At 36.7% G+C, this 20,938-nt stretch overlaps 2 protein-coding genes across 5 annotated transcripts in view; one reads left to right on the top strand and one right to left on the bottom strand.

Annotated features, from left to right (window-relative positions):
• VSNL1 (visinin like 1) overlaps positions 1-3,689 on the top strand; it is an 87,326-nt gene extending 83,637 nt beyond the window's left edge. For both annotated transcript variants that reach the window (XM_071440414.1, XM_071440423.1), the window contains exons 3-4: positions 1,559-1,774; positions 2,701-3,689. In XM_071440414.1, the coding sequence (XP_071296515.1) occupies positions 1,559-1,774; positions 2,701-2,898 (414 nt within the window). In that variant the 3' untranslated portion in view covers positions 2,899-3,689. The remainder of the gene's footprint in view (positions 1-1,558; positions 1,775-2,700) is intronic.
• Positions 3,690-3,940: 251 nt separating this feature from the next.
• SMC6 (structural maintenance of chromosomes 6) overlaps positions 3,941-20,938 on the bottom strand; it is a 44,383-nt gene continuing 27,385 nt past the window's right edge. For 2 of the 3 annotated variants that reach the window (XM_071440387.1, XM_071440378.1), the window contains 9 exons: positions 20,292-20,372; positions 19,491-19,661; positions 17,248-17,385; positions 16,373-16,518; positions 15,582-15,707; positions 14,822-14,927; positions 12,891-13,043; positions 11,091-11,188; positions 9,382-9,827 (listed from right to left, as the gene is read on the bottom strand). In XM_071440387.1, coding sequence (XP_071296488.1) covers positions 9,719-9,827; positions 11,091-11,188; positions 12,891-13,043; positions 14,822-14,927; positions 15,582-15,707; positions 16,373-16,518; positions 17,248-17,385; positions 19,491-19,661; positions 20,292-20,372 — 1,128 coding nt within the window. In that variant the 3' untranslated portion in view covers positions 9,382-9,718. Of the gene's footprint in view, positions 6,543-8,470; positions 9,828-11,090; positions 11,189-12,890; positions 13,044-14,821; positions 14,928-15,581; positions 15,708-16,372; positions 16,519-17,247; positions 17,386-19,490; positions 19,662-20,291; positions 20,373-20,938 lie in introns of those variants that run through there. The other variant, XM_071440369.1, reaches the window with a different exon arrangement.

The raw sequence follows: 20,938 nt of genomic DNA, 5'->3' as shown, positions 1-20,938 counted from the left end.
TGGAGAAAAAAACATTCAGGTTTTGGATAACATTTGCAAACTTTGTTCTGGCCCTGAATGCCAGGCAGTGAGCCCAAGGAGCCTTCCCACGGAGGGAGCTCTCCTTGCTTTGACAAAAGGTTGAGGCTGTCACTAGAAGAACAATTGAGCAAGGTCTGGTAACTGCAGCCTCTGAAATCCTAAGTTGTATCAGAGAACCCAAATATCTTTGTATCTGTTGATGAGCCCAATCATGATCATTTTTAATGGCCAGAAAGCAGAAAGCACAGAAGGATCTGTAGCAGCACCTTGACCTCTCCATCAGTTATGATTATCAAAATAGAAGTAGGGCTTGGGTTGAGTACAGGCACAGAAGTTACATTTTCAGGAGCAGACAATACCAAATGCTCTTTCAGAGAAAACAGAAAGTTGAAAGGAAACTTTCAGGTTGAGACTCCTGTGGCAACACAGGAGTGGCTCCTGACATGATCCACATGGCCACATAGTGCGAGCAGCTGGCTGAGCTCTAAGTTTTGCATTTTTAAGGCAAGACACAGCTCTGGATGGGGAAATGGAAAATTGTAAAATGCAGTTCCACTTTGGCTGTCACTGCAGACTTTCCTTCAAGCTTACATTATAAATGCAGTATTTAATAGGAATTGGAATTTTAAAAAGAACAAAATAAGATGGCTCTCATATGGGGAGTAATGCATGTTTATATTTTAGGAGCAGGAAAACCTCAGTGAAATTGTGCTGGGAATATAATAACAAACATTGTTTGTGTATGGTCCCTGCACTGCAATAGCACTTCAGCACTTTAAAACTCCCTTTCTTTAGGAGTGTGTATTCTTGAGTCTGGCCCACAGAAATAACAATTACCTGCTCAAATGTCTTAAATACATTTACTGAGGGGAAAAGATTATATCAGCTGAAAACCTACATGTTATAGTCATTTAAAATACTCTGTTAAGCTACAGTCATTTGAAGAGTTCACTGAAGGATATTAGGATATTAAACATGAAAAGCATTGCACTGTATTGTTTAACTGAATCCGTGTTTTCATCTTGTGTACTTGAACGCTGGATTGCAGAATGGAACATATGTTCATGTGGGTTTTTATGCTACCTGTGGATTATTTTTTTTAAATAAATGAAGTTATATAACAACAATCCCACACATATACTTGGTTGCAACATTTCAAGGGCTGGTTAAAATTCTCTTAGAATGCACCCTGGCTTCTTTATTTCATAGTCAGAGAATATTACAATCTACCATTTATACTCAACTTCATTTTAAGATTCATCTAGTTAATTTAGCTTTAAAGTAGCATTATATATATTTGTATATATATATTTGTATTTTTATATATATTTGCATATTTGTATTACAGTTTGTGGAAACCTGAGGATTTAATAATGATTCCAGTGTAACTGTTAGGGAACCTTACATTGCAGATCCTCAGTTTCCCACAAAGCTCATCAGCCACTCTTCATAAATGCATTACTTTGGTGTTCTGCAGTCATGTATACAGCTCTCTCCTTTGCATTAACACAGTTCTATATATTATTTTATTTTGCAGTTCTTTCCATATGGAGATGCTTCTAAGTTTGCCCAGCACGCCTTTCGAACCTTTGATAAAAACGGAGATGGGACCATCGACTTCAGAGAGTTCATTTGTGCCCTGTCCATCACCTCACGAGGCAGTTTTGAGCAAAAGCTGAACTGGGCCTTCAACATGTATGACTTGGATGGTGATGGTAAAATTACAAGAGTGGAAATGCTGGAAATTATAGAGGTGAGGTCAATATGACACTCAAAAACATCACAACATTAATAAAATTTGATTCTTTGTTCACACAGACTTTAGATTTTAGGCTCACCAGAGGCTGTCAGGTACATTAAATGCACATTACATGCATTAATCCTGCACTGACTGGTGCCCAAGTGGTACAAGCACACTCACATGTTTGTTAATAGATGTAATCTTGGAGAATTGCAGAGACTACATATGTGCATATAAGCTTTTAAATATCCTGAGATTTTTTTTCCCCCTGATGAATGGATTAATCACAAGAACAGCACAGGATTTACAAAGCCCATCTCAGTCACTTGACACCCATGAAATTATTGAACTGTAGCTCAAGTAGCTGAAGCCTTAGTGGAGATTAACTTCAGATGATTACAGAAATTTACAGGGATAACAACACGCTATTTTAAGTGAGCTCTCGCAGATGGGCTTTAAGATGACCACAACTTGTAAGAGGAAGGATAAAGTTTACCACCTTCATCATCTGCCACAGTAGTTAATACCAGATTGTGCCCACATCTACACACAGAAACCTATTTAAGGGTGGTGACTTCTAAAACCAATTATTCAGAATTTATGCAAAATATTTCAACTAAACAATTGATTCAGAGAGTTAGTTACAAGAATTTTACATTGTGAAATAGGAAGCCAAAGAAATTCATTCCAGGATGTAAAATGTAAACATCAAAATAAATTTACATCTAAAGTAAAATATATTCTTCCTTGTTTTAAGTATCTGGACTTTGGATCCTAAGAAAGAAAAGCAAAAAAAAAAAAAAAAAAAAACAACCCAAAACCAGTCTTTAGAGAAGCTTACAATCATTTTATTGTTAGAACATATTTCCAGAATTTGATCACATCAAAAAATTAGATTGAATTTCATGTTGAATTTTCCATTTGGTTTTTTTCCAAAGGCCATCTACAAAATGGTGGGCACTGTGATAATGATGAAAATGAATGAGGATGGCCTGACGCCTGAGCAACGGGTAGACAAGATCTTCAGTAAGATGGATAAGAACAAAGACGATCAGATCACACTGGATGAGTTCAAAGAAGCTGCAAAGAGTGATCCGTCCATTGTATTACTCCTGCAGTGTGACATTCAAAAATGAGCTCGTGTACGACGCGTCATAGACTGCACAGAAGTTTAATGTTCCATTCAGTTTGCAGCTATTTCCACACACACAAAAATTTGCTTGGACTACCTATAAATGGACTTGCTTCTTGTGTTTGAAACACTTGTGTGCATGAGAATGTCATTTGCTAAAGAATTTTAAAAGTATATATTATAAAAATAAACTGCCACAACGTGATGTGTGCAATGTCATTTCATAACAGCCCTCTTCCTCTGAATCCTGTGCAGCAGGCCTGTGCTGCAGTGAATTATATTATTTATTGTTCATGTTTTACTGATGCTAGCTCTGTGTCTCCTAGACTGAGTAATGTTAGTGACACTGAATTCCCATGGTAATGTTAACTGTTTATTATAAATCATGTCACCATTCTGCTGTAAAGTAGTACTGGACAGACAGAAGGGAAGAGCTTCTCGGCTCCCAAGTCTGGTCCACACGTGCTTGTATTGTCAGTGGATATAAATGTACTTCATTTGCATGCCTTTTAGGTTTGCCTTAATTCTTACCTCATTTGCATCCCTTCAATATGGAAAGAGCTATGTCAGAGGAATGCAGTATATTAAAAAAAAAAAAGAAAATCCTGCTAAAATTAATTAACCCTTTAATTAAGAATATATATAAATATATATATATATAATGTTTAAAATATTGTTTTATTGCAAGTTTAAAGGTTTTATTGGAAGTGTATTGATCTTTGCCAGAATTTTCAAAAGCTTCCACAGAGGTTGCAATATATATGTCCCAAAATAAATTTATAACATTTGACCTTTTCCCCTAATTCTTATTTCATGTCTTCAGCATGGTAATAAAAAAAGAAAAAGTTCAATCTCTTTAATTATCTGTCACTGCACACTGGGAAATATGTATTTCATTATTGAAGCATGAAGAAAACTACTTTACACTCACTCACTAGAATAGGCATATTATTCAAAACCAAAAGTTGTAGTTCTTGTATTTAAGGCTGGAGCAGCTGTTGATGCTCTAAGATGCTTATTGCTAAGATTTACCAGCACAGCTACCAAACCTCTGTAAGTGAAATACAGTTTATTTGCTCAGCCTAAACCTGGTTTTTAATGTTTTTTCCCTCCTGAAGTAAGAGACTTCCCTCTTACCATCTGATACTAAACTACTCTATGTTTAATATAAACAGATATGATGATAAAAATCACTACTGATAAATTAACCATAAAGTATGATGATAAAGGAGGGATAGTGAGAAGAACCAACTTCCTCTTCAATTCTATGTGCACAAATCAAGTTTCTCGCTATCCTGTGACAAATTCTGCACAGCCTTGGGAAAGGACAAAGAACTATCAGACTGCAGAAACTGCAAATGAAAAAAACTCCCTATGCCCCATTTCCCTGATGCTTTAAACAGTTGGTTGCTTGCTGGATTATAAGAAAAAAAAAAAAGCAATCTGAACATCTTACAATTGCATGTTTGATATTTCTCCCTTACCTTATGAAGAAACAGGACCGTACTTTTAATAGCTAAAAATCAAACAATAAAACATGACCCAAACCAAATAATTCTCTGTATTTTCAAATTTTAAAAGCAAAGCTTATCTTGAAATTAAAGGGAAAAGAAAACAAGCAACAAAAAGCAGTGTTACACAACTTGCTAAGAGTTGTTGTGGGGGGGGATCATGGAATCGATGGCTGTCACAACTACAGCCATACTATCAGTTTTGGGTTGCTTTGTATTCCAAACAGCAAAAGCACAAATATCAACTACAATTTTTACTCTAGAATTTTACTACAGACTACACATATAATAGTCTTAGCAAATGAGGGAGAAGTACACTTAATGCATTTGGCCGTAACTTAAAATACACATTCTAGAAATTACATACTTCTGAGAATTATATGCTCACATTGAATACTTCTCAGATTTTATGCCTCTGGTTTACATACATGAAAAACAATTTCTCATTCTATGTTTCCCTGCACATTGAAGTTATGTAGCTAGACAGGCTCCATTTACTTTAGTGCAGCATTAAGCAATGCACTGCCATCCAAAATGGCCAACGACTCAAAAACACAGTCAAACTCAAAAATGTTAACATCAGCACTGCAATCTTCTCTCTAGGTAGCCACAATAGTAAACTATGTATTTAAAGAACCAAGAATATGATAGGTTGGAGACCTTAGTAGGATCACTGCAAAAATAAGTGCATCCATGCAAGGGCTTCAGTAATTGTTTATTCAGAATTCATTCTCTACCATGAAAATATGCTATAATAATTATACAGTCAAGAACACATCTTCATCAAGTACAGGGGCAGAGTAGAATAAATACAAAGTACTGATTTGAATGAAAGACCAGAATTGTTGCCAGCTCCTCCAATATTTCAAGTAAGTCTATAAAAGCTTGGGAGAAAGCTGAAGTGTTAGCTCTGTAGGAATGCATTAATTTTCCTTAATCTCTTTTCTCCACACAACTCATTGCAGAAGACAAATGAAGATAAATGCTTTATTCTTTTCTGCCTCGCCTCTGCACTTTTGCCTTTTTTTTTTTTTTTTGGATACTGAAGAGAATCGGGAGGAAATAATGCAATGCCATTTTATCTCATACTGTAAAAAGGCCTGAAACCTACCCCAATTTAATCATAAAATCGAGTCAAGCTCCACATGTGGCTCATGATCATGTCCTAGAATCAAAGAATTGTTTGGGTTGAAAGGGACCTTAAAGAGGATTCAGTTCCAACCCCCTGCAGGCACATCTTGCATTAAAACAGGTTGCCCAGGGCCCCATCCAGCCTGATCTTGAGCACTTCTAGGGATGGAGTGTCCACAACTTCTTCAGTGCCTTATCACCCTCACAATAATTATTCTTAATATCTAATCTAAATCTACTATCTTTCAGTTTAAAGCCACTCTCCCTTGTCCTGTCACAACAGGCCCTTGTAAAAAGTCTTTCTCCAGTTCTCTTACAGCCCCTTTAAGTACTGGACGGTGCCATGAAGTCTTTCTGGAGCCTTCTCTGGACTCAATAGATGAAAATCTCATTTGTCTCCATAGCAGAGGTTCTCCAGCCCTCTGAGCATCTTTGTGGCCTCCTCTGATCCTGCTCCAACAGGTCCATGCTCTTCCAATGCTGAGGACCCCAGACCTGGGAGCAGTACTCCAGGCAGGATGTCACAACAGCAGAGCAGTAGAATCACCTCCCTCAACCTGCTGGTTCCAGACAAGTTTTTTGCCAAGCATGCACTTTGTAAGGCACCCCCCAGTATCTTCACATAGTCCTAAAGGTGTAAGTACCTTGAATTATGGAATTATAGAATTGTTCAGATGGGCAAGGACGTTCATAGATCTCTTTCCCAGCTCCCTGCTTGAAGGAGATGTAGGAGTCTATTCAATAGACTTCAAAAACTTCCAAGGACAGAGATTTCACAGCCTGCTTGTGTAACATGCTCAAACGCCTCTTACCTTCATCATGAACAATCCCTCCTGGTTTGCTCAGCCAGAACCTCCCCACTTCAGTCCATGACTGCTGTTTCTTGCAGCATGCACATAAACAAAGCCTGGTCCTGTTTGTCAGTAACCTCCTCACAGCTGCCGGGAGTCTGCCCATTACCCTGGGCTGTCTGAAGTCTGCCAGGAGAGGCAAACAGCCTCAGGGCCTGTTGAAGAAGAGTACAAAAAGATCCCTTCAGCCCCAGCTGCATCTGTGTAGCAGTGGAAGCTTCCCCAGTTATGGATGACTCGGTGTAGCGCTCGCTCCCCTGCAGCTGCTGGATCACTGAAGCTGTGCCAGTGGTGCTGGACAGAAGCTGAACAGTGTGGTGTGCTGAGGGCAGAGGGGGCTCTGTGCAGGTCACAGGGGTGCCTGATGCCTCTCTGAGAGGCTGGGGCTGACAAAAAGTTATTTTGGAGAGGGTGTGCTGTGCTTGAGGAGCTGTTGCCAGGTGGAAGGGCTTCAGGTGGAAGTGAACAGGCTATGTGGTATTCCAGTGAACAAGCACCAGATAAGTTATTCACAGAGATGCCACAGTATCAAGACTCCCAGGAGTCTCAAACCTCCACTGTAGTGGAGAAGCAGGTGGACTCAGAACCCTGCAGGGTATTTAGTCAAGGATGTTTTAGTCCAGGGTCTGCTCAAGATGAAGGCTGGAAGCAGGTCACTCCACATAGCGGGAGGAGGTTCCTCCTCCTCCTCCTCCTGAAAACAAGTAGGACTGGAACCTTCTACAACAGCTATGAGGCCCCCTGGAACAAGGCCAGACAATGAGGTGGGTGAAAGTTCTACGGGGACAGAGGGGCCTCCTAAAGCAACACCTCCTGTACCCTGCATCAAGACCTCCTCTGATAACAGCAAAAGAAGGGCAGCAGTAGTAAGAAACTCCCTTTAAGAGGAGGGAGGTGAGGGAGGGCCTGACATGCATACCAGACCGAACTCATGGCAAATTCTGCTAGCTCCCAGGGGCATGGATAAGAGAAATTACTGGAAAACTCTCCAAGCTAGTAAGGCCCTCTGATTACTATCCACTATTGGTCGTTCAAGCCAGCAATGACGAAAAAACAAAGAGAATTCCAAGGACAATGAAAAGAGACTTCAGGGCTTGAGTTGAAGGCTGAAGGATCAGACGCACATGTAGTTTCCATAATCCTTTTGGTAACAAGGAATAATATTGACAGCAATAGGCAGATCCACCAGGTCAACACATAGCTCCAAGGCTGGTGTAAGCAAAAAAAAAAAAAAAAAAAAATCAGGTTTTTACCATGGGATGATCTACTGAACACCTGCTCTACTGACACCTGATGACATGCACCTATCTCAGGGGGGGAAAGAGCTCTAGCACAGGAACCAGCAAGGTAACTGACGAAATTTAAACCAACTTGGAAGGAGGAAAGAGACAAAACCAGGCTTGCCAGTGGGGAGTGATGGCATGGTGTGCAAGAACTTGAGAAAACTAATGGGATCCCGCCATCTCCTTCAGGTTTGTTGGCTGCAAAGCACCACAGCTGAAATGTTTCTATGCTAATGCACACAGCATGAAGAACAAGACCATCTCAAGCCTTTGGCCCAATCTCAGAGATTTGGCATCACTGGCATTAAGTGAAACTGTGGGCTTAGTCCTGTAATTGGAGTGCCCTGTTGGATGGTTACAGGCTCTTCAGGAGGGATGGGCAGAGCAGCAGTGGCCAGGGCAGCACTGTAAGTCAAGGATGTAATGTATGGAGCCTACAGTTGGAAATGGCACACTTGCAAGCCTCTAAGTAAGAATCAAGGGACATACAAATAATTCAGTGTCATCTTGGAAGTCTCCTATAGACCTCTGGGCCAGGATGATGACACTGAGGAATGGTCTCTGAGGAACTAAGGGACACTTCCAGCTCAACTGCCCTTCCCCTTATGCAGGACTTCAACTTGCCAGAAGTCAGCTGGGAACATAACACAGCTGATGGGTCCCTTACAACTTAGCATTTTTTATGGATCCATGATTCTCTAAGGTGTATTTCCTACCTAGCTTCCATATTTTAAAGAAACCTAAAAGTTTAATACTGTACTGCGACTGAAAACAAATTACGCTACCAAGTTAAAACTTACACTGTAATAAGGTTTTATTGAGGAACTGCTATTCAGTAAGAAAGTGCAGAAACTGCTGAATCTTGTTCTCTGAGTAGTCTCAATGGCTCCTGTAACCATATAACATCAAACAACAAAAAATCCCCCATCAAACAACAACAAAAAAGAAATGCAGCTGAACTCTAAAAAGTGAGGGTTTTTGAAGAGTTGCCAAAAATTTCGAGTTCCTGGAGAAAAAAAAAAAAAAAAAAAAAACAGGACAAAAAAAAACATGTTAATTTGAATGAGTTTGAAAAATCTGCTTCTTCTTTCTCTCTCTTATTCCCAGTAAGTGCTTGCAATATCTAAACAAATAAAGTTTAATTACTCTGGTCCCAGGGAAATGTGGATCGGGAGAGAGGGCAGGCAGACCCAACGAAACACAGCTCTACAATGCTGTAGAGAAGTTAAAGTATTACTTCCCAAAATTCTTATTCTACTTTATTCCTATATATTGGGAAGATTTGTGTCTCTGTAGTTTATGATAATAAAATTAATATTTAGAGACTTATTCTGTACCTGGAAACTCAAGAGTGTGTAAGAACCAGTTCACTGGAATTAAGAATCTAGGTTTATAAAGATACAGCTTGCTGGGTTTTGTAAGCTCATGTCCAAAGACACTCAAATCCATTAAGAAAAGAATGAAAGAACTATTTTCCCACGAAGATAATATACTACATATAAAATTTTTCCTTTTCTCTTTATGAAAGTGTAAGTTCTAATAGTTGCTCATATTCAGCTACTGTGGGTGGTTTCACTGGAAAATAAATGAAACACATTTTACTGCATGTATTACCACACATTTAAGAAATAAAGCATAGCTAGGAAGAAAACAGTATTTGTAACTTAATGCTGATTTTAAGTGTGTAGAGACACTAAAACATTACCACAAGTAACAGTTCAACCAGTTTATTAAAATATTATTTATAGTTATACAAAATATATTTCAAAATTTTCAGAAGAAAAATCAGAACAACAGATTAAAAAATTCTACAACTGGTAGCTAAAAATATCAACAGAACGTTCAAAATTTTCTCCTTATCCAAACTGTGCTTATTCGTGTTCTGTGCACACACAGTAATCCTTTAAAAAATAATTAATAACAATACAGAAATATCTTCCTGAGAGTATCTAACAATTTAACATCTTTTTCAGATTCAGGAAGCAATACTTTTACATATATTATTACACATTTGTCCTCAATATAATACCATATTCATACAGAGATACTTATTGATCTTCATCTCCGTCATTCCTATTTTGGAAAGTCAGTGCTCTTTGGTCTCTTGGAGGGTCTGGCATGCGGAGGATGTGAATATGGGGACTCATAGGCAGAGAACTAAAAATAAAAGATTAATCATTTAAACAGTGTTTCTTCTCCAAGAATTTTAGTACTTCCATTTGATTCTTTAAATTACGTATTTTCCTTTAAATAACTCCACCTTTTTTCTTTAACAGTTTTAAAAAACAGTAACATAAGGTGAAGTTTGGGCTTCACTGAACTGATCCTGGGCCCAAGTTGAATAAAATCCTGAGGTAAAGACAAGCACTCATTTCAATCATGTGATTTCTAACAATTAGACTGCCTTAACTAGAGAAAAGGTTCTTTTACCAAAACCTCCAAATGAACAAATGATGGAATACAAGTAAGGATTTGCCTTACAGATACTGAAGTAGCACATACTATACACACATGTAATCAATCCCAACATATTAAGAATGAGCTAATTTACTAACGTAAATTCACACAGGCTTTTCCACTGATTATCCTAAATGGATTTTTCCTCAAGTTGCCCCATATTTTTCTAAAATTTAATGTTTGCTAAACATGAAACATGGAACAATGTAACAAATTCAAAGTGAATTTAAATTACTAATTTTTTCAACAGTAACCATACAAAAAAATCCTGCGTGTTTACTAGCTTCAGAAAATCTCCACAAAAGCATTTCCACTGAAATAACAACAGATACCACTACTCTACTTTTTATATACTTTAGTGAGGGAAGACAATTAGGAATAAATCAACTTCTTTTTGAAGACTGCTTTAATTACCCTCCCAGGCTTCACTAGTTACACTGGGTTAATAGAGAGGAGCTGAGCTGGCTGCACAAGGTTAGAGACATGACTGTCCCCTTAAACTGGGAATGGCTCTACCTTTATACAGAGGTTTTGAAAGTATTTTGAACCACTGGATGACAAATTTAAAAGATGGTGTAAGCTACGACTCTCTCTAGATCAGCAACATTAAAACCCAGAAAATGAAATCAACTCAAATGACAAACCCCTTTGAAGTAGTATAGCATTAACTGAAAAATCCCTTCTTTTGTTATTTTTGGGACAGGAGAGGGACATACAAAGCTAGGCTAAGAAGAGCCTGCTTGACAAAATAAAACATTTCTAAAAGTTGTTATTTCAGATGAACTATTCCAAGTCCCACTGAATTACCATTATGTTAAAAAAAAACCTTTAAATTCACAGAACTGCTTCAATTTTTATGTTCTACTGCGACAAACAGCAAAATTTCTTTCTCCTGACATTCAACTTTTTCAACTTACACTCCTTGCAATTCTTCTATCCTGAGATAAACCACAAGAGTATTACCTCATGCTCAGGGGGGTGAACAAAATGAACTGTCGATAGGGCTGAAAATCAGCCCTCTCCAGAATCATGTCGATGGCAATTCTTCTGTTAACCATATCCTAAAGACAAAAGATTTGTCAGGTAGTGGTAGTGACAGTAAAAATACATTAGAAAGCATGATTCTAGAAAACCTACCAGAATTAATTGCTATACAGTCAAGGCTAGCTAAAGAAAATATCTAAGTAAGACTAATAAAAACTAAGAAAACCTGGAGAAACATCAGGGTAAAAATCTAAAAGCCTGGGAAATTCTTAGACTGTACTTTTTAGCATACATGGGCAATGGAAAGTTTCTATTAGAAACATCACACATTCATCTAATTACAGTGTTTTTCTATCATCTTTGATGTACATACATACTTTGATGTACTTCTTACTTTATTGGTACGCTGAGATGAACTGTACTTTAGCTGAATAATGTTTCCTGTAAAATCCTGCCTGAAAAATCACCTGAAAGGATTTAAGGGCTCCATGAAACCTATGATATTATGGAGCTTGTTTTTATTAGGATTATTATTGTTAATATCAGTATTACTATTTTGAATAGAACCTTGTGCATTAGGCTTACTGAAAAGGATGCACAATAGGAAGCTGTTACTAGGAGGAACCAACCAAGCTCCACTGCTGTGCCCTGCTCCTCATGAAAGCAGAGATCTCCCATGAAAACACACTATGGAGTCCTCATGTGGTGGGCCTCTGTGACTACACCAAGACTACAGTGGACAGTAAGGCTGCATTACTGGCACTGGGGTGGAAAGACAAATTGTTTGGAATCATTTATGGAATAGATGACATGCAAGCTCTTTGCAAGGCCTACAGTTCTGAGTATCCATCCTTTTCTGAAAAGATGGACAAACTTCTCCACAACTAACTTTTACAAGAGGTTCTAAGATTTGAAAGTTGTCTGAAAAATGACTGTTTCACTTCCTTAGATGCATACTGTCCTTTTTAAAATTCTTCAATAGAAATTGTGAATTCTTTAATATTCTTTAATGTTTTATCTTTGTTCCCTCTAAGTGATTCCTAGTAAATAAATGATTGATAAGGAAGGGACACTGAGACACAATTAAATAAGGCAGTTTCAAATCTTTGTCTCACTGAAGTAAATATTTTCTCAAACTCATACCACCCCGCATATTTAATAAATAGGAAATAAATCTTAAAAAAAAGAAAATAAATTTCAAAATGGGTTAGTGGCCTGTCCACAGAAGTTGTGCACAGAAATACGATTTATCAGTTTTATCAACATTAGTATTTATTGTTCATTATTCTGCATTCCAACATCTTGGAAAAATGCTCCTAGCTGAAGTATGAGTTTCTATAAAATGAGTAGCAACAGTGAATCCAATTGCTACATTTGCTCTGAAAAAAACCCACACTGATCTCAAAATTGGCAGAAATCAAAGCACATGTCAAGCCCAGAATGTCCCAGCAATATGCAGAGTCAACCTCTGACAAACACAGTACCAGCTGATTTATTATTTTTGTGCTGAACAATGGTTTGAGCACATAAATTAACAGAAAGGCTCATATTTCTGGATACCAACTTCAGAAACAAAAAAGCTTCAAAACTCACCAAACAAAGTATACAAGATCACTAAGAAATTTTGTTTTGGGGGATTTTGATTTTGGTATGGAAGCTTTTTATAATTTGCAGTCAACCACAGTGGTTTTAAATTTAATCAAATACAAGTAACAACCCAACTATTTTACTAGTTTACACAAATCAGAACAGAAGATATAGTTTAAGTTTAAACTATACCATGTAGACATCAAATTCATCCATGCATCTGAAGGGAGATTCGGAAATGTTCCACAGAGAAAGAATGAAACAAACTGTGGAGAAGGAACGTTCACCTCCTGATAAGGATCTCAGATCACTACAGGCAGCTTTTTCTTCCTCTCGAGGCTGAACCTTGAAATAAAAATATTGGAACAATTTTTTCATCTGAGATGAAGACATACTAACAGAATCATAATTTTAACAGCAAACACATTATACATGAACAGAGATCACCTGAAAACACTTTTCTGCATTTCACTGCAACTGCCATTCTAGAATGGGATGGCCCCTAACCATTTAGTAACACATTTCTAAGATCACTGCAATTTCTTCAATCAGTCATACACACTGAACAGATTAAATGACTCTGCCAGAGTTTCGTTATTCAAATCTCTATTTCTAATAGCTGTTACACGGTGTTTAATAAATGTCAACATAAATGTTTACATAACAGTAAAATCCCATGGTTACCAGGTACAATAGAAGAGCAGGGAATTGATTTACAGAAGAATTTCAAATGAGGAAGGGATTCTTCACATGGAATACATGAAACATTGTTAACAGCCATTTGGTTACATTGATTATGATGACATCTTGTGGTGCTCCTTCTGTAAGATGAAACTTGGGCATTTTCTTGCCCTGCTAATTGCATTGCCTTTAACAAGTTAAGCAGGCAAATAAGGATTCTTTCGAAGTGGAATCTTTTTTTGCAGGGAATTGTTTGCTTTTTGCAACTTATATTCCTTGAGTAAATACAGATCTCTTTTGTGAGACATGTGAGACATCAGCTATTAAAAAACTATATTCTGATAAAGCCAAGCAAAGACTTCATATTTTATGGACTGAGTTTAGTTCTTCAAATACATGTGCTTCACCTGTCTAATTAGGACTGTGACATATATTTATGTTGTCACTGCACATTTTTCCCCTTAATCCCTAAAACTGAAGTCTGCCACAGAAACAAAAGTAAATAAATCCATGATAAAACTTTTTGGGATGTAGGTTAAAACATACACAGAAAAAACCTGCCAAAGTTTACCTGCATTAAGTTGTTTAAATAACAACTAGAGCCATTAAGAAGCACACAAATACTGCTGAACTTCATATCGATGATCCAGGAATGAGTTATTTTGAAAGACTGGATGACCAATTCACATTTATTCCTTGTCATCTAGCAACCATTTAAAATAGCAATGTTTTCTGTCCTTGCTTGTTTTCAATAACAACCTACTGTCACCAAATGGGACTAAAGAAACTTATCCAACACCTATTTGTTGTGATTAAGCAGACACTTCTTCACTGAGGCTTTTGGAAACTCCTCCAATGTGTGTCCTGCTCCACAGACAAAATCCAGCCATTTTTACATACTTTTTCTGCTGAATCATTGCTGAATCATTACATAAGTTCTTTTACATACTATGCATACATAATATGCCAACTCTTAAATTTAACCTTTGCAATGACTGGTTTTGTTAGTTATATAACTTCATCAGCATTCTTGTCCTAAAACAATCATTGGTCATCTCTACTGAGGCCTACTGATTGGAATATTCAAACCAAGATGGGAAGGATAGGGGGTTTCCAAGCAGCATAACTGGTGTGCATGACAGTCTCCATAGATTCTGAACCAGAACACAGAAGTCCAGCAATTTCTTGCTGCATATTTCAAGCACAACATTTCTACACCTTATACTTCACAATTTTCTTCTTGTAATCATAGCTAACTCTTTTATATTATTAAATTGATTACTTGATCAGAATATTTATAACATTACAACTTAGTGTATCACCTTTTGCAAAGGGAAGAACAATTTATGCTATCATTTGCAATGCATTTCCAGTATCTGAGACTAAAACAGATAATAATTCATTATATATTATAGTAACTGAAGAAATATAAAATAACTTACTGTTATGGAAAGTGTCTCATTCTTGTGATCAAACATTATATGTCCAGAGCAACCTCGAACACGTAATAAATGCTCAAAGTGGAGTTTGCATCGCATAGAAAGGCTCCTTAAATCAAGCAAACGAACATTAGGGGAGCAAGTTTTTAAATACATGAAAAGTGACAACAGATTTACATCAACAGTTCCACATCATTAAGTATTAAGGCCTCCTCCAATAACAGTATTCCCCCAAAATCAACTGCACTCTCAAGTGGGCAACATTAGACATACTGGAGAGAATCCTTTTGAAGAAAGGAAACAACAAAAATCTTCATGGATAGGCATAAGATAATAAGGGACTGAAGCAAAAAAGAAGAGGTGTACACAGTAATGGGGAAGAAGCTGTCAAATTATAGAATCTGAATCAAGAGCTTCAAAAACTTTCAGCACAGAGCAGAGGGGAATCATTTGGCCTAAAATGAAACTATAGGAGCTCAGCACTACTGATTATAATCAATAAAAATGAGTGACAGCCCAAATTATTTCAAGTCCTAGTATGTTGTTAACATTTTACTGACCACAACCAGCATTCAAACAGAACTGCCTAGGATGAAATCATCACAGTTGAGGTCTTCGGGATGAAGCAAAATACTGGCTCCACTATATCACTGCTTTTCCAGCTGTCAGTCCAGGCTGCCTCTAAACTCTCAGGCATAATAAGCTTGAAAGTGGGAGCAATCATAGGTTAAAAAGATTGTTGTGAACACTGTCTCAAACTCACCTTAAGAATTGCCGATACACTTTGAGCCTCTCTGCCATCACTTCATCCAGCACCCCAATAAATCTACGTAAGTTCTTTACTTTATTGCTTGCATCCTCGTACCTTTCCTTTGCATACTGAAATTGCCTGTTAGGAGCAAGGTTTGGAGGAGTATGCATTACATTAAAACTGAGCAATTGTTTTAAATGCTGAAAATAATTTTGATAAACAAAATATTCAAATGAAAACTTTCTTGTGAGAATTTATGTGAAAGCTAAAAGCATTTGATAAGACACTGTTCACTATGAAATGTGGACAAAAATTAAATCTTAACTCTATTTTTAATTTTTCTGAAAATAAATTCTTTCACCAAGGAGAATGAATGACTGGTTTCTCCATGCTCAAGAATATCTGAGGGGAGTGCTTCCTTGAAATACACTCAAGGAGCTTCCCAGCTTGTGCATTAGTTACGCAAACCAGAATTATGCTTAATCCTCAATGCATCACAAAACAATATGGCGAGTTAAATTCATGTTGTTGTAACTGGGATACTTCAAAACATAAGAGGGTGTCTGATTATTGGTACCATCATATATGTAAGCATAGATGCTGCTTAAAACCACTGGAAGGTGTTTCAGGACTCTTAAGCCTGTTCAGTACTGGGAGAATCAGTACAAAACATTTCTACAGCTTCATAGATAGCTTAAGTAGTAAAAACACACATAAACACATAGTGAGTCAGTAAGAAAACTCTTCTTTCTCCTCTCTTTTCCATCCCACCTGAACTGTTTTAGACAGTAAAGATGACTTACTGGATTATTTCTTCTCTGTTTCCACGGTGACTGCTTTCTAAATTTATCTTCTCTCTCAAGCGATTCATTTCTGCATCAAGACTTTTAACAGTTCTGCTGACCTTGATGGGCTCCGAGAAGATTTGCCTTGCTTTTGCCGTTTTTTCCTAAAGGAATGTTTGAAACTCAAACAATTGTCACATTTTTCAAAAATGTGTTTAGTCTTCACAGCAAGTATTTTATGCTACAAACTCCAAGCAAGAACAATATTTTTGTGTTCTTTCTGTTTTCATTACAGCAAATCCAGTTGACAATTTTATTGACAACATTTATACACGAGTAGTTATTTCAGTGCCAAGAACTGTATCCAAGATTTTTAATACAATCACAGTTATTTAACTAATGCAGACAAATAAGGAACCAAAATCACCATATTTAAATAGGGCAGTCTTCTAAAAGTCTTTATGGATGTGATTTCAGAGTTATTTAATAAAGCTCGATTAGGTAAGTCTTCAAAAGACCAGATATGGGGCCTGTACAAGGAAAACCCTACCACCCAAGAAACCAAAACAACATTATTCAATTTAACTTAAGCCACAAATTTTAAGTAATTTTAATCTTCTCATTGCAAAAGAGGGAAGAAATGTTCCTAGAATGATGAACCCTTATTTATCTGTCAAGAGAGAACTGGTGTCCTATCAGAAAAAAAGAGGTCTCAATTAACTTACACAAAATTACTTTACTTGCTTTAGACAGTCATGGCTGAGAGAATACTCAGTGCAGCTGAGTATATTAATATGGTCTGTATGTTTTACAAGTAGAATGATTTATTATTAAATATTAGAAGAATCATGACCATCTGACTTCAACAGCTAAAAAAACCCCACCACACATACCTCTAATTCCTTTTCTTTGGAAACTAGTAAATCTTTGTGCTTTTTTATGCAAGCCACGTGTTCTCTCTGTTTGTCTTCATAGTGCTGCAAATGGCGTTTACTGTTTTCCACTTCTGACTCAGCCTGGTTTAATTCAGCCTGTTTGGAACAAATCACGATGTGAGCTGTTTGGGGTAGATTCCTGAGAATCTCTCTAACGTTTGCTGACTTCTCACAGGTTGTTCTAACTTATTTGGCTTTCAGTAACACTACTTCTAGAGTCTGGGAGCTTTAACAGGAGCTTATGAGAAAGTCTATGCTCAATTCCGACAAGGAACAAATACATGCAATGATTTTAGGAATTATATCTTGAGGTGATGTTTTAATCTTTAAGAAAAGCTATGCTTTCTCTTAAAGCTCAAAAAAATGCATTTATTTTTTACACTACATTCTATCTGGAACTTCAGATGCCTGTGTGATATCAGTCAGAACTGCATTTCTGTGTGGAAATTCAGTATCCTGCTATAGCTGTAGTATACAAACATAGACTCATAGCATAGTTAAGGTTGGAACCTTTGAGAACATTAAGTACAACCATCAACCCAAAACCACCACCATACACACCACTAAACCACATCCTGCAGTACAACAGCCATACACTTCCAGGGATAGTGATTCCACCACTTGTCTGGGCAGTTTGTTCCAATGGGTTACAACCCTTTCCATCAAATTTTTTCTCCTCATGTCTAAACTAAACCTCCCCTGGTGCAATTTGAAGCCATTTCCTCTCCTTCTGTCACTTGTTACCCAGGAGAAGAGACTGAGCCCCACCCCACTACAACCTCCTTTTAGGTGGTTGTAGAGACTGCTAAGGTCCCCCTTGAGGCTCCTTTTCTCCAGGCTAAACAGCCACAGCTCCCTCAGCTGCTCCTCACAAGAACTGTGCTCCAGACCCTTCACCAGAAACCTCTATTCTATATAAGTACTGATACCACTGAAGTGACATATCTTTCCAGAGAAGCAAAGAGGTATAAAGAATGACATAAATTAGGACACATTTTCTTCTTCATCCTTGTCAACTAGATGGCTTGTCTTAACAAGAATAAAAACACCAAACCAAACAGAACAAAACCAAGAAACAACTCAAAACCCCCAGAACAACAAACAAGAAAACCAACCATCACCAACAATAATATATGCTCTTATTTTTTTCCAATTCTATCTTAAAACCAAAACTTGCTACATGTCCACAGTTAATTAAACAACTGTAGAACACTTAACAACACATCTGATTTAAAACCTCTTCAGGAATTTCACTGCTTCCCTCAATTGCATTCAGTACTCTAAATAACAAGGAATGTTTTCATATTCTGAATAAATCTCTTCTCTTTCCATACAGAGTGGTTCTTTTAAAATAGATAATATCTCTAGAATTTCCATATTAGATACATTAGAACTAACACATTTATCTGTTGCTTTGCTGCCCTGTTTTCTTACTCTTTTTGTTTGCTCTTTTAATTTGGGCTGACTACACAGCAATTTACACTTTAAATGAAACATATAAGAGATTGCCATAGTGATCTTTTAAGTTCTCTTCTTTTCATCCTTCTACAAGTTTACAGTACTATAAATGTCCTGAACTCTTATTTCTGTTTTCTATTTTCAAACCATAAGTTCTTCTTGCCAAAGTGAGATTGCCTTCCATTTGCCAATATCAAATTTAGCATGTCACCATTCTGCTATTTGTCTTAAGTCTTGCCATTTTTCTGCCATTTCCAGGTGCCTTGAATAGTTAAAGTCTTGAATAGTCTTGAATAATTAAAACTATATACTGGTACCTTCTGTAATTATGTAACTTTATAAAATAACAACCAATTCATATAGAACTTCAAATGATATTTTGAGAAATGAATAGTTATGAACATTCTTAGCCAAGAAACAAAACAAAAAATGTGATGCACAGGAAAGGAAAGTCAAGGAAACTGGTTTTCCTGCCTTTTTACTCCATGACTAAAGATACCTGGAAATTAACTCTAAACATAAAACACTACAGTTTCTACAGATAACAATCATCATCACTTTCAAAATATTACCAAGCTCATTTCCCAACATGTTCTAGATGGAATGTTCCATTTCCATCTTCTAGGTAGACCTTAAGTATATCAGGCAACAAGTTCTCTTCTCTTGCCTCACATCTTCTTAACCTCATTCCCCTTGACACACAAATGGAACAAATCAAAAATACAATATAAAATTATTGTTACCTTAATTGGGCCAGCAATTTCTTCCACTTGATGAATTTTTTCTTTCACCTCTTCTAATTTTTTTTCAGCTGCTTGGAGATTATTTTTCAGTTCTTCCATTTTTCTGCTTTGTAGCTGCATGTCTTGTTTCACAGATTCCATCCTACTCTTATTTTCTTCAGCTTCGTCTTGCTGTCAAAAAGTATTAAAGTTAAGAATAATAAAAAGAGACACATTTGTAAACTACTGTACCAGATTTTTTTACTATCAGTATTAGGGTACAGTATTACATGAAGTTCTCTGTAACTCTAGTAAGAATAGGAGCAGCTCAATGTAATTGTCACCAAAGCCCAAAGGAAGAGACTGACAGACCTTGTAGGAGACCAATAAATCAAAGTGCAAAATGGAAGTGGAACTTCATATTTATGTGACTGAAAATTAAGAGGATTTTATTCGGAGTTGTGATGAAAAGACTGAAAAGAACAAGGTAACTTCCCTCTGGATCTGTGGCCAATATACATCCAATACACAATGCAATGCAGGAAGAGTAAGTGAATTTTTGTTGTCTCCTAGAAAATAACATCATTCCTAATAAATTATCATCATAAATACTTTCTGATTCAAAAAGAGAAATATTGCAAAACCTGGGGAAAAAAATTAAATCACCAAAAATAAATAAAATTCCTCAATTTAAAGAAATGTTTAGAATTATGGCAAGCGTTCCATTCCTCACTATCCAACTTTGCTTATTTCAAAGCATTGCCAACATTAAAAGACATTGTCCATATGCTAATTAGACATAATTCCATAATCTGTTCTTACTAATATATGGATGTCTGCTGACTGGTGCTCTTCCACGTTTTCAAGATCTGCTATCTCTGCATTTGCTGTTCTTATTTTTGCCTGGGAAGAAAAAGAAAATACTTGTTCTGAAGCTTAACTAAAAAGAAAAGTTCACATTTGTTTATTTAAGTCATCACAGGAAAGAAGATACTTTTATTTTTTAGCTTTGTTAGTGACTAACAAGATACACAACTCTTCACACCCACCTGTGGAATTCATTTTCATGAGATATAACTTGTTCTGAACGTTGTGTGTTTTAATTCTTTAAGTTATCATATTTCCATTCAATATGACAATTTAATAAAATACACTTTATTTTTTCTCCAAGTATTTATCTTCAGCATTTCAGACTGCATGCTAGGGGTTTTTTTGCTGCTTCTTACTTATTATTTACTGAATATAAACTGATATAATATGTATTAGCTTACACTGTCTACCAAGAGCACCAATGGCCATCAAAAATATATATCCTACCTAGAAGTACCAGAGACCACAGAAAGGAGGCTAACAGCTGTAAAATAGTTTATAAAGAAATTAAAATGAAGAGAACTTAAAGAAGAAATATTAAGCGTATCAAGACGGCTTAAGAATATACCAGAAGAGCAAGAAGATAAGATTCTGGGAAT

Source organism: Agelaius tricolor, unplaced genomic scaffold (assembly GCF_023055355.1).
Source record: "Agelaius tricolor isolate 1412-34295 unplaced genomic scaffold, bAgeTri1.0.p SCAF_1, whole genome shotgun sequence".
NCBI lineage: Eukaryota > Metazoa > Chordata > Aves > Passeriformes > Icteridae > Agelaius > Agelaius tricolor.
This window is presented reverse-complemented; position numbering and strand designations above follow the sequence as displayed.